The sequence below is a fragment of the Lepidochelys kempii genome, chromosome 4, assembly GCF_965140285.1.
Source record: "Lepidochelys kempii isolate rLepKem1 chromosome 4, rLepKem1.hap1, whole genome shotgun sequence".
In the NCBI taxonomy this organism is placed as follows: domain Eukaryota; kingdom Metazoa; phylum Chordata; order Testudines; family Cheloniidae; genus Lepidochelys; species Lepidochelys kempii.
The window spans coordinates 137,387,410-137,399,499 of NC_136383.1; the positions used below are offsets into that span (position 1 = coordinate 137,387,410).

Consider the following 12,090-nt stretch of genomic DNA (forward strand, 5'->3'; position numbering starts at 1 on the left):
CAGTGTTTTTCAAAGTTTGGGCCGTGACCCGGCACTGGTTTGCTCTGGTCAGCACCGCCGACTGGGTGTCCCGTCGGCGGTGCTGCCCAGCTAAGGCAGGCTAGTGCCTACCTTTTCCGACACTGCGCTGTGCTGTGGAAGTGGCCAGCTGCAGGTCTGGCTTCTAGGTGGGGGGGGCCACGAGGCTCTGCACGCTGCCCCCGCCCCGAGCGCTGGCCCTGCACTCTCATTGGCCGGTTCCCGGCCATGGGAGCTGATGGGGGCGGTGCCTGTGGGTGAGAGCTGCACGGAACTGCTTGCGTGCCTTCGCCTAGGAGCCGGACCTGCTGCCGGCCGCTTCTGGGGCGCAGCGCAGTCCGCGGTGCCAGGAGAGGTGGGGGAAGCCTGCCTTAGCATCCCCGCTGTGCTGCTGACCGGGAGCTGCCGGAGGTAAGCCCATGCCCAAATCCTCTGCCCTAACCCTGAGCCCCCCCCAAACCCAGAGCTTCTCCTGCACCCTAAACCCCTCATTCCCAGTCCCACCCCGTAGCCCGTACTCCCGCGTCCCTACCCTCTGCTGCAGCCCTGAGCCCCTCCCACGCACCGAGCCCGTCATCCCCAGCTCCGTTGGGTCGTGGGCATCAACAATTTTCTAAAGCCGGGTCCCCAGAAAAAAAGGTTTTTTAAAACCACTGGTGTAGAGGGAGTGAATCTGGCACTTCTGGAAGTGAAGAAGGAAGCCATGTGCCGTGCCACTGTCCTTTCCCCAAACAGGGCACTTGGTTTCTGACCAGCAGCTCCCTGAGCTCATGTTATTAGCCAAGTACTTAAATGTGCAAAGTTTTTGTTCCCACAGGGTGTTCCCCATCACTCAGGCGCCCGATTCTCAGCTGTGTCACTGAGGGAGACAGGTTCTCATCACCTCTGGAAATCAGGCCTTAGTAAGTCTTACAGCCACTCTTAGGACTTCACTGATGACCGGATCCTCTCCATACCCCTGTGAGGTAGATGGTATCTTGGTTTTATTCCTGGGGAAACTGAGGCACTGAGTTGAAGTGACTTTCCTGAACTCTCTCAGTGAACCTAATTGAGCTGAAAATAGAACCCAGAAATCCTGTGTCCCCATCCCCCCACTCTAAATGGGGAGACCATGCCTGTTGCATAATCAAATACTTACCTTGTGCAAGGAAACAGTTACAGTTTCCTTGAATTTATTATGGTGAGCACTTAATAGCACTCTTGCCTTGATAACTTGATGTACTGTCTGGTTTGTCAGCTGGGGTACTTAGCAATAAGGGGAAAGCATTGATCCGTGTCTGTCACACTCCCGATTCAACAAGCCTCTCTGCTTCCCTTGGCCTCCTTTATCTAGGTCACTTACGTAAAGCGGAAACGTGGCAGTGATCCAGACACTGACCCTTGGGGAAACTTGTGCTCTCAGCACCCTCCCCTGGGTTAGATCCCCTTATTAACCAACTTCTTGGTGCTCCTCTTCTTTTGCCAGCTGTTTTCTTTGTTCTATGTTAGGCTTTGCGACCAGCAGTGGCCTGTGAACACTTGGCTTTATCAGAGACCACAGTTTCAGGTCAGCATGGGGAAAGCAAGGCCTGCTGCTGCTCTGGGAATGAATAAGGTTTGAAATGTCCAGAGTTGTCAGCGCACCGCACTGGATTTCATACTTTCTTGTCCATCCCCCCCCCACCCGCTCCCTTCTCTCTCTCACACTCACACACACACAACTGGGCTCCTTTAAAACAAACTTTGTGCTTGAAAATAGCTTCCTGTTGGACCATTCTGCTCTGGATGTATGCCCAAGGAGCTCCCTCGACGTCCGTGGGGTCCCCGGGGCATAATGAAAGGTGAGCTTTGGCCCTGTACCTTCGTATCCCTTCTGTCCTGTGCACGGTCCGCTCTGGGTCTGGTGGGAAGAGTGGAAGCTGGTTGTAGGGCAGCAGGGAAAGGGAGATGATCAGGGAGGAAGGGCAGAGATGGTTCGGTGGGGGTTGGTAGTGTGAGCTGCTGCATGCCCTGGGGGTTCCCGAGCTGTCAGCTGGATGGATTGCACTCTGGATACCCATTCACTGGCCTCCACAGCAATGCAAGGAGAGCGTTTTTCAGTAGAGACGGTGTGCGGATGCCCTGCTGGCAGGGCACGGACATGAGATGCCATGGCATTTCTGATGGCAGGAGGTGTTTGGGCTGTTCTCCATGGCCAAACTGACCCCCTCTCAAGTTCTGTCCAGTCCCAGCAGTGACAGCATCTCGCCGGTGGCTGAACTGATCCCCACACAGTGTTTGTAAAGCGCTCTGGGATGAAAGATGCTACGTAAATGACTAGCTCGTTATTGCAGTACCTCAGCCGGTTGTGGTAGCAGGAAGCAGCTGTCAGCACATGGGATGGTGTCATACCCCGGAGAGGTGGGAGGTTTGCCATTGTCGTACCGCTGACTTGCCAATGTCTGTCTGAGTGCCCCCAAATGGTAGTTCCGTTGCTCTCTGGTTCCCTTCTGCAGCCCCCTTCCCTAGTACTTTGTCCTTAAAACGGCCCACCGAACGGGAGCTCCGCTGTGGAGTGCTGCGTCCTTGCAGGCGGGTCCTTGTAGCCCGAGGCCTTCAGGGGAAGAGCTTTGGAATCCAGAATTGCGCCAGTGAGGGGGGCAGGGGCTTTCCCACCATCCTGCCTGTGTCCTTGCCACAGCAACTCCTTGGTCTCCAGAGTCCCCCTGCTGCAGCGAACGAACTGGGCGGTCTTTTAGACAGCACCGTGAGCTGCTTACTTTGTCACCCAGCTCGTCTTCCCTTCCGCTCGCCTCTGCCCATCCCGAGCCTCTCCTCTGCCCTCAGTGCCTCAGTTTCTCCTCTCGACCGCTCCATCCCACCACGGTGGCCACCGACAGCCCTCCCCCAGGACAAGCTTAGGAAAGAAAACAAAACCAAAGGCAGAAGGTTTGGGGAAGAATAAAGGCCCAATGGGTCAGAAATGGGCTGAGGAGTAAAAGAAATGAAATCAAAAGTTAAAGTTAATGAATAGCCGCTGTTAGGCTAGTAAGAAGAGAAATCGGGGTTCGGCAAGGGTTAAAATGAGCAATTTATTAATGGACTCGGAACCATGCACTTGTGCCCCTACCGAACATGTGGTTACGTAGACTGTACTGCTGCCCTCCCCCTTCCCTGCTGTTGTTTCACCCATTGCAGCTTAGCCTGGGAGCTCTTCAGGGCAGGGCCTGTCTTGCTGTAGGTTTGTACAGCCCCTTGCACGATAGGGCCATGATTGTGGATGGAGCGTCTGGGCACTACGAGGATGCCCAGGAACTGACCCTGACTAGGGTAGAAAGGGTGAGTTAGGCAGGGTATGTCTAGACAGCGAAGCTCTCCCACCAACATAGCGCTGTCTACGCCGGCGCTTAGGTCGGTGTAAGTACATCGCTCGGGGGTGGGTAATTCACGCCCCGAGTGACGACGTCGTGTCGACCAGGGCTTGCTGCGGTCGCCAAAGCAGAGTAAGCACGTGAGCTGTGATGCTCTGCATCTGATGCAGTCAGAGAGGGCCTGTGTGTTTTCCTTCCCTGAAACGCTCTTCCCACCACATCACAGCTTATTCTGACAGATCCCAGCTGCAGTAAGTGCAGAATAGAGGCTGCTCTGTTTTTATTTCCCCTCCAAACCCGCCTTTTACCCACTGTTCTGCATCGTCTGCTGTTCCCGTTGACTTTCAGCCAAGGGGTGTCGCTGGGGAAAACGGCAGTGGTTGGGCAGGAAATGGTCTTTTGTTGTAGCTGGCGGGTGCACGTTGCGGGAATGCTGCACTCGTTGGTTTAGGTGGCCGTGATCCTGTGGGGCTGGAGGAGGCAGAACTCCGGATAAGTGCTAATAGCGGCTATTGACTGGAGGAGATGGAGCGTGGGCTGCTTGCAAAGCAAAGCAATAGATTGGTCGTTGGAAAGCCACTCCCGTGGGAGACAAACGGGGTGATTCAACAGGCCTCCTGTCACCTTCAGCTTTGCACTCTTCTGTCCCTCTTTCCCCGCCTCTCTCCTTGCTGTGCAGGCTCTGAAGTGGGTTTGCTGGGGCAGAGAGCTCGCGTCACTTTATCCTGGGGGGGGGGGGGGGAACACGTGGGTCTGTTTCCAGCAAGTCTCCAAGCTTCCTAGCTAGGGAGCAAGACTGCTGTCTGCTCCCGTGGTGGAGGGTAGGTGGCAGCTTTCCCAGCCCATGGAAGGGGAATAAAGCCAGTTCTCCGTTGCAGGGTGCCCAGCAGAAGTCTCTCTCCTCTGAAAAATGAAAGACCTGCTGCCCTTTCGTTCTGTGCGTCTGCTGCTGGGGGTGAGTGGGCTGGTGGGGGGGCCGATCACAAAGATGGGGCTCGTGCCAGTCCAGAGCTCCGCATCCCCCGCAACAGCTTAAATGCTCCCTATTCTGGCTGAGCTATAGGGTCCCCGGATACAGGGGACCAGTCTCTCAGTGAGTGCGCTCAGGAGGCGTCAGGGGAACCCTTGAAGCCTTCCCGATAAGGGATCTGCGTGGGTCAAAGCAGTCAGCTGAGAACCCTCCAGCCTGGCCTTGCCCTGGGTCAGGGAAACTTCCTAACAGCTGCATTCCCTGCATTCCTGGGCCTTGCACATTCCTTCGCTGTCGGCTTGGTCAGCCTGGGAGAACCAGCGAGGGAAACGAGCTTTGACAGGTCCTCGCACTGGCTTTAATTAAGCGCCTGTGTTGTGTTACAGAAGGCTGCCCTGTGGGGTATTTTGTGGGAGGGTCACCCACTGGGCTAGGCTGCTCGCGTGACATGGGCCGGCTTTGTGGTTATACAGAGCCTCAAGCCAGCAAAGGGGGCAGAAGGCTGTGAACAAACAATGGGTTTTCCAGACAGCAGGTCCCAGTGAAGGTGGGGATTAGCATGGGCCCAGTGCGCATGGATGGAACCAAGGGGAATTTGGACATAAGCTCAGTGCCTAAGGGGTCAGTTGCTGGTTGCACTTGGCAGCTGTTTGCCCTGGGAAAGTTACAAGCCAGGACTGGTTTTCAAAAGTTGCAGGGATTGGATTCCTGGGAGGCGAGGGAAAGGGGTGCCGAGCAGGTGTGGGTAGCTCTGCTGTCTGGCTGATTGCAAACATGCTGCTTCCCAGGCTCCAACAGGAACCTCAGAGACTGGTTTGAACAGGACACCTGTCTGGTTTTGGTTTTTAAGGACTGTCTGTTTTCTGCTCTCCCAAAGACATTAGGGAGGGTGCTGAGGAGGGAGGAAACTAATGGTCCCAGAAGGTGGATGAAGCGTGGCCAGCTAACTTACAGAGCTGTGTTGGGTTGGTAACGTTGCCTGTAGCCGTGGGAATTGGTCCCAGAACGCATCTGGTGTAGTCCGTATGCCCAGCAAGTGAGGGTACAGGGTGGGATGTATGAACTTGCCTCCACAAACTTGTTTTGGACCCAGATTTTCTCCCTGTGTCTCAGGCACCCGCAGCTGCCTGAGCAGGTGGGAAGCCTGTGTTTAAACTCGCTCCTGAGCTCTTCCTGCCCTGAGGGGAGACCTTTTTTTGGGAAGCTGGCAGCTCCCAAACCCCATCCTGGGATGGCTAATCTGGGCACATGTGGGGGTTTTGAGCACTGCTTGGCTCGGTTTCCGCTGTGTCCATCTCAGTGGTCCGCAGCATGGGAGGGAAACTGGCCACTCACCTGCAAGACCTCATGCGCCCTTCATCCACCCCACGCTTCCCCCGGGGGAAGAGGACAGGACCAGGAGCGGACGGTGGCGGATGTCCCTTCAAGAAGCTGTAGCAACCCCACAGGCTGTTTGCAGCGGGGAGGAGAGGGCGCCTGTAGGTCATGGGGCAGCAGATTCCTGCTGGAACTAGCTTGCCACAGACAATAAAAGCATCCTTGTTCTCAAGAGTGCAAGGTTTGGAGTCTTCCATTGTGGAGAAGTGGGAGACTGATCTGTAGGGGAGGGGAAAGCCTGCCTCCTGGCTGAACCCCTTAAGGGCAGGCAAGTGGCTTGGCTAGGAGCCCAAATCACGTCCTGCATGAACCCAGCACTGATCAGTTTCAATATGTCCCACTCCCGATGTTCATTCGTGGCAGACCTCATTTGCGGTGGGGAATGGACCCCTTGCAGTGTGCAGTGAGGCTGCTGGAGAGATGTGGGGAGAGTAGCTTGGTTATCAGATGCTCAAGACCTCTATCTGCTGAGCAGGTGCGGCGCTCACAGCTTCTCCCGTGTAGCCCTGCGAAGGAGAGGCGAGTTGGGGGTCTACGCCCTGTTCCGTCTCTCACTGTCGAGCAGGGAGCCCGCTTGCGATCCCGGCACCTGTCCCCGAACGCTTGGACCAGGGTTAGGGCACTGGGACGTGAAGGTGTGGGACAGCATGTAACGGAGAGACTCTGTCCCCTGAACGGCTACTGGTGTCACGATGTCCCAGCCTCACCCAGGAACCACCGACCTCATGCTGGAGGCTCCGCGTCCTGTCGGCACCTTGTGTCTACGGGTCCCTTGGAGTTGCCCTTATTCATTTGTGTGATGCCACATGGGGATGGTGCCCTGCAAAAAGAGGGGTAGGGAACTTTTAATCTAAACTAGACCAAATGCAGACAAGGGTAGAGAGAGGCTGGCACACCAACTTGAAGTGAATTGGGTCCTCTCTGGGTGGTTCCTGTCCTTTCCAGGGTGATGACAGTGTTGAGGGCTAGGTCAAGGCACAAGGACAGGGATGAGTGGCGGCAGTGATGGGGAAACTTGTGAGGTTGTGGTGGGTGCGGAAGTTGCTCCAGGCCTAGCAGGGTAGAGGAATAAGAGGCGTAGAGAGCTGCGTGGGAGGTGTCTTAGGTAGGTGGTGCTGGGGGAAGGTGGCACATGAGTTGAGCGGGGGCGAGTGTCAAGGGAAGTGAGGGACGAGATTAGATTTTGTGTGTGAAGCAAACTGTTAAAGGGATGGGGTGGGTGCGTGTTGCTGGGAACGCTACTGGACGTGCTGATAAATGTCCTGAAAAAATGAACGAACCACGAAGCTTGTACCTCCTGAGCTGGTTGTTGGTCCGTGCAAACCTTAGTCAGGTGCTGGCTCGCGGAGCCTGAGCTGGCCACGGATAATCCTTCCACCGCAGCATTTCAGACTGACCAGAATTCAGAGCTGTGTGTGAATTCCAGTTTGTGGCAGGAGGGAGGGGTGTATGGTCTTGAAAAAAATCCGCTTTATTTTTACATTGCAGTGGCTCTTAGATGCCCCAGTTGGGGATTGGGGCCCCATGGAGCTAGGTGCTGTACAAACACATACCGTCCCTACCCTAGAAAGCTCAGAGTCTCCAATTGAAAAGGTGTCAAAGGGAGAAGAAATGGACAAAAGAGATGGGAGGAGGGGTGAGTGGGAGGACAAAGTAGTAATAAAAGGATATTGTGAAAATGACAGTTGCAGCTGGGCAATACCCCTGCTTTTATGTTTGCTGCTGTAGGCCATGAAATCTGTCCTGATCCCAGAAACAAAGACCAGCCAGGTTCACGCTCCTCTAGTTAGTTTCTCCTTTAGAGTCTTTAGCAGGATTCTGTAGTGGTCTGGTTGCAAACACTCCACAGGAAGTATTTGCTCAAGGACTGTTTCCACTGGAATTTTGTAAAAAGGCATAGAAATGTTTTAACGCTCCTCCTCATTCATAGGGTGCCAGACGTTTGCAGAGCACTTACACCCAGAGTGCTCAGATGCACAAGTTCCTTCTTGCAGGGGAAATCATAAGAACGGCCATACTGGGTCAGCCCAGTAGCCTTACTGATGGGAGAGGAAATGTGTATAGGGAGATGTCCCCTCTTCCAAAATCTTTCTAAACTAAACCAAGGCACTTCCATTCATCTTTGGTATTAATGGAAGCTTTTCAAAAAACTTAAGGCTGAAGTTTGAGCCATATTTGACTTAACGCTGCCCCTTTTTAAATATGTCTGCTAGTCACTGGGATGCAAGCCAGGTTTTACTTCTGAAATTGCCAGTTTATTTCATAATCTACTATTTACGGGTAAATATTAGATTATTAAATGTGTGTGCAAGTCACAGAACATAAATTACAAGTGCCCTCCTTCCATAGCAAGAGAAGTTGTTTTGCTAGGGGTATATTTATATTTTGTAAAAACATGCCTCTTGTATCTAGGAATATATGAGTTTCAAAAATACCTGCATCTGATCTCAGATTAATTTTAAAGGATCGTAATATAAGAGAAACAATGGGAGAAGATAACTTACGTTACTATATAGTTAGCAAGGTAAAAACATGAGCCATATTTTAACAGGATATTAGGTTCTTTCTTATAGTCTGTTTCCCCTCAAGTTGACATATCTAATCCCTTTATATGATGTAATATTTAAAAATTACTTGTAAATTCTTTTCCTGGTGTTGTAAAACTAGTCACTCCACCATTCCTCTGCCTTCATTTGCTACATCCTTTCCATTTGTCTGCACTTTTTCCGGTTCCTGCTTTCAACTGAGCTGCAGGCTAATAAAAATTATTTGCTTTGGCTGCCGTTTATTCCAAACAGTATTTCCACCACCCTCTTAACGGAAAGAATCTGCCTGAGTCACCTGTCGCTGGTTTCTTAATAGCTTGTTGGCATCAAACTGAGCAGTTTTAGGGCTCTGTTTATGTCTGCAAGCTCCATGCAGAGGGTTATTTCTCTTAATACATTCTCTCCTCGATCCCGTTATTTGCCAGCTCAAGCACTGCGTGGGATGGAGTCTAACCTGCAGGAATTTGGTCCAGATCTGTTGCAAGAGTGGAACTCTAGAGTGACAGGGCACTAATGTAGCTTGCTCACAGCTACGGGTGGGCAGGGGGTGCATGTCTCCACCAAGGAGGGAACATTGAATTAAGAGTGCATAGGAAGAGCAACCGAAGTGATTAAGGAGATCCAATCAATTGACTGAAGCCCCAGCCTTGTTCCTGAGGAACTCAGTGAGAGTTTTTCCCTTGCTGGAGGATAGATGGGGAATTCAGCCCCGCACTGGCTGTGGGGCTTGCATTGGGTGATCGTGCGCTGTAGTGAGAGAGCTCCACCTCTCGAAGGGAGCCCTGGGATTGGAAACCAGGAATTCCTGAGATTCCATAATCCTGGCCCTGCTGCATGGCCTTGGGGAAACTAATGTGATCTGCTTCTGGGCCTAAAATGGCTCCCTCCCCGGGCTGTTGGGGGGGGTTCACTGAACTAGTGTGAGCACGTGTCAAGTGCTATCCGAACGGAATAGTTTGCATAATGTGATCCCTTACACTAATTTCTGGGTGCTGAAAAACCACAATTGAAGAAAACCTTCAGATTACCTCTAAACTCTCATCGTCCTCACCCTGCCTCTAACATAGCGCATTGCAGCTGCAGATCTGGAGGTGCGTGAGAGGGTGGTAAACATAGGAAACTGAGGCACGGAGGTAAAGTGACTTGCCCGGCGTCATGCATCAGGGCAGTGCAAAGCTGGGATTTAGGCCCCAGGTCTCCTGACACCTCCCTCCACATTAGTGAAATTATTTTTGTTGCACAGCCAGAGCATTGTGCTTTGATAACACCAGGCCTGTCTGCCCTGGGCCAGCACCTCTCTAAGTCTTGTTGATGCTGCATCAACTTCTTTCCTGCCAGCCTGGAAAGGGTGTAGTCCCTCTTGCAAGTTCTCTTTCCACAGGGGCTTTCCGTAACCCTGGCTTTTTTTTTAAAAAAAAATCTTTGCAAACATCCTATCAGTAGGAAGGAGGCATTGCGTAGTTTGCTTCCTTTTGGTGTGGGCTGCCCTGTGTGTTGAGAGAGCTGCTCTTCTGTCGGACTGGTCCTGTGGTGGTGAAATATACCTGACTTCTATAGACCCCACACGAATCCTAAATGCTGGATTTGATCCTGCACCAAACTAAATTTTTTTCTCTACTGTGCCTAGTCATCTAATGTTTCTCAGCAGGGACTGGCTTGCTGCCTTCCTAAACTGTGTCAGGGAGATCTCCGGAACTGTTGCCGGTCCACAAACCGGTCCTTGAGACACACTGATCTAGTGCATTTCCCTTGGCCAATACAGGATTGTTCCTTACGGATAATTTTCTAGGTGCTTTGTCCAGTCAAGTTTTTAAATTTCTCAGACAGTGAGACTTTCCCTTGGGGTCACGTACCACAGCTTGATGATCTCCCAATCAGGAACCTAATAGCTTCTTGATATTCAGCCGAAATTCCTTCCTTTTCTTCATCCCATTACTTCTGGTTACGCCCTGGGACTGTTCTAAATTTGGTTCCCGTCTTGGTGATTGTCCTCTCTCTCTAAATAGTTTGTAACAATCTGATGCATGATACACTTGGGATATGTTTTTTTCCCATGAAACTTTGGGGAACATATTTGCAATTTTATGCCTGGAAATGTCTAGACTCCTTTTTTGTAAAACTTGGCAGTAAGAATTAGTCTAGCCTTTGTTCCGGAAGGTCCCAGCAAACTTTTGCGTGCTATAAAGCTTTCAGATTTCCTCTTGACTTGTCAAAACAGAATTTAATAGTTCGAAAATTAATCATTTTGCTCAAATGAAGGTAATTTTGAGAGAGAAATAACTTTTTGTAAAGTCTGAATAAAATGTGAAAACAAAATGTTGAGACTTAGACTTTCTGTAAAAATTTCCCACACGGCACCATCCCTAGTGTCTTGCTTTGGATTTGAACTCAGGACTGATTTGCTAATAGTTAAGTACAGATAATAGTTGGATGGAAGACCTCACTATAGCAAGTACTGGACCAGTTTGACCCTTCTTAGGTTGTGGGATCTAATGGGATTACATCTTCTGGCTGCTAAGTTTTGACTGAACTTGGTAGTGGGTGTTTAAAAATAGGTTAGTGAAATTTGTTGGTGAGGGTGTCTGTCTGTGATGAAGTGAGCTGTAGCTCACGAAAGCTTATGCTCAAATAAATTGGTTAGTCTCTAAGGTGCCACAAGTACTCCTTTTCTTTTTGCGAATACAGACTAACACGGCTGCTACTCTGAAACCTGTCAATATCTCAGAGCGTCTTAAATCTTTCAAAGACACTAACTTCCTTATGAGGTAGACAGAATTCTATCTAGTTTATCAATGGGAAAACTAAATCAGTGATTAAGTGACTTGCCCAAGGTCAAAAGAAGTCCATTGCAGAGCTGCGGATATAACTAGCTGTCCGTGTGTGCCATAAGGGCACTCTCTGCTGCTTTGCCTGTAGCAGCTTTGCAAACCAGATTGCTCCTTCTGCAGCTTACGGTTCTGTGGCTTTGTGTTTTTCTGCTTCCATTGCCCAGCCCTGCATGTTCTGGCAGTGATCAGTACAACATGATGTACATAACTTTGAACTTTCAAACTTGATCCTTTCCTTGTGTCGGAGCAAAGAGTGTGTCGGAGCAAAGAGTAACACTTGGCAGACTACCCCAAATACTCTAGTTGCACTCTTGTAAGATGTATGTTGGACCATACGTTGTGTTTTATGGTGGCTTTAATGGGGTCAAAATTTGGATTGGTTTGCTGCCTGTTCAGTGGTGGGGCCTATGATACGGCTGATATTACACTGGAATGTTAGTGCAGTTGTCGTTTCTTTCACCCACTGAAATAAAGTCTCCGATTCAATAAGACAAGCCAGATGTGACTCCTAGTTAATAGTCGCCTTGTGATACTGCTCTGTTTAAAGGGACCATCTGCCATAGAAAACACCTCCAGTATTTTAATATAATCTAAGCAATAGATTTCAAAGTTGGCCATGCAAAGAAGTGTGTACAACTGGGATGCATAATGCACGATAAGGTATGGGGCTTCAATGCAAAAGCACTGTAACAAAGGGGGATAATTAGTCATCTTTCAAGTGTGATATTAAGTGGCTTGCCTAAAAGAAGCCACACTGCAAGACAGTATCCAAATCAGGAATGGTACCAGGGTATCCTGGCTCCAAATCACTTTCTCAGTCCACTAGACCATATGCGGTAAACTTTGCCCTAAATGTGGGTGAAACATTTCTGCAGCAGTTTGAGGAGTCAGTAAATACAGTCACAAACCTACCTGCATTTCTGATACTAGGTATGATCTTCACTGACCATCCCTTTAGAACCACATAAACAGTGACTCCAAAGAATTTCTTGACTAACTCTTAGAATGTCTGCAGTGGCTCA

General features: G+C 50.6%; 1 protein-coding gene across 6 annotated transcripts in view; it reads left to right on the forward strand.

Moving 5' to 3' along the window:
- RAB11FIP5 (RAB11 family interacting protein 5) overlaps window positions 1-12,090 on the forward strand; it is a 108,580-nt gene that overhangs the window by 36,889 nt on the left and 59,601 nt on the right. The window contains exon 1 of one of the 6 annotated variants that reach the window (XM_073343000.2): window positions 956-1,838. The exons of the other annotated variants lie outside the window; for them this stretch is intronic. Within the exon in view, the coding sequence (XP_073199101.1) occupies window positions 1,783-1,838 (56 nt within the window). The 5' untranslated portion in view covers window positions 956-1,782. Of the gene's footprint in view, window positions 1-955; window positions 1,839-12,090 lie in introns of those variants that run through there. 6 annotated transcript variants of the gene reach the window in all.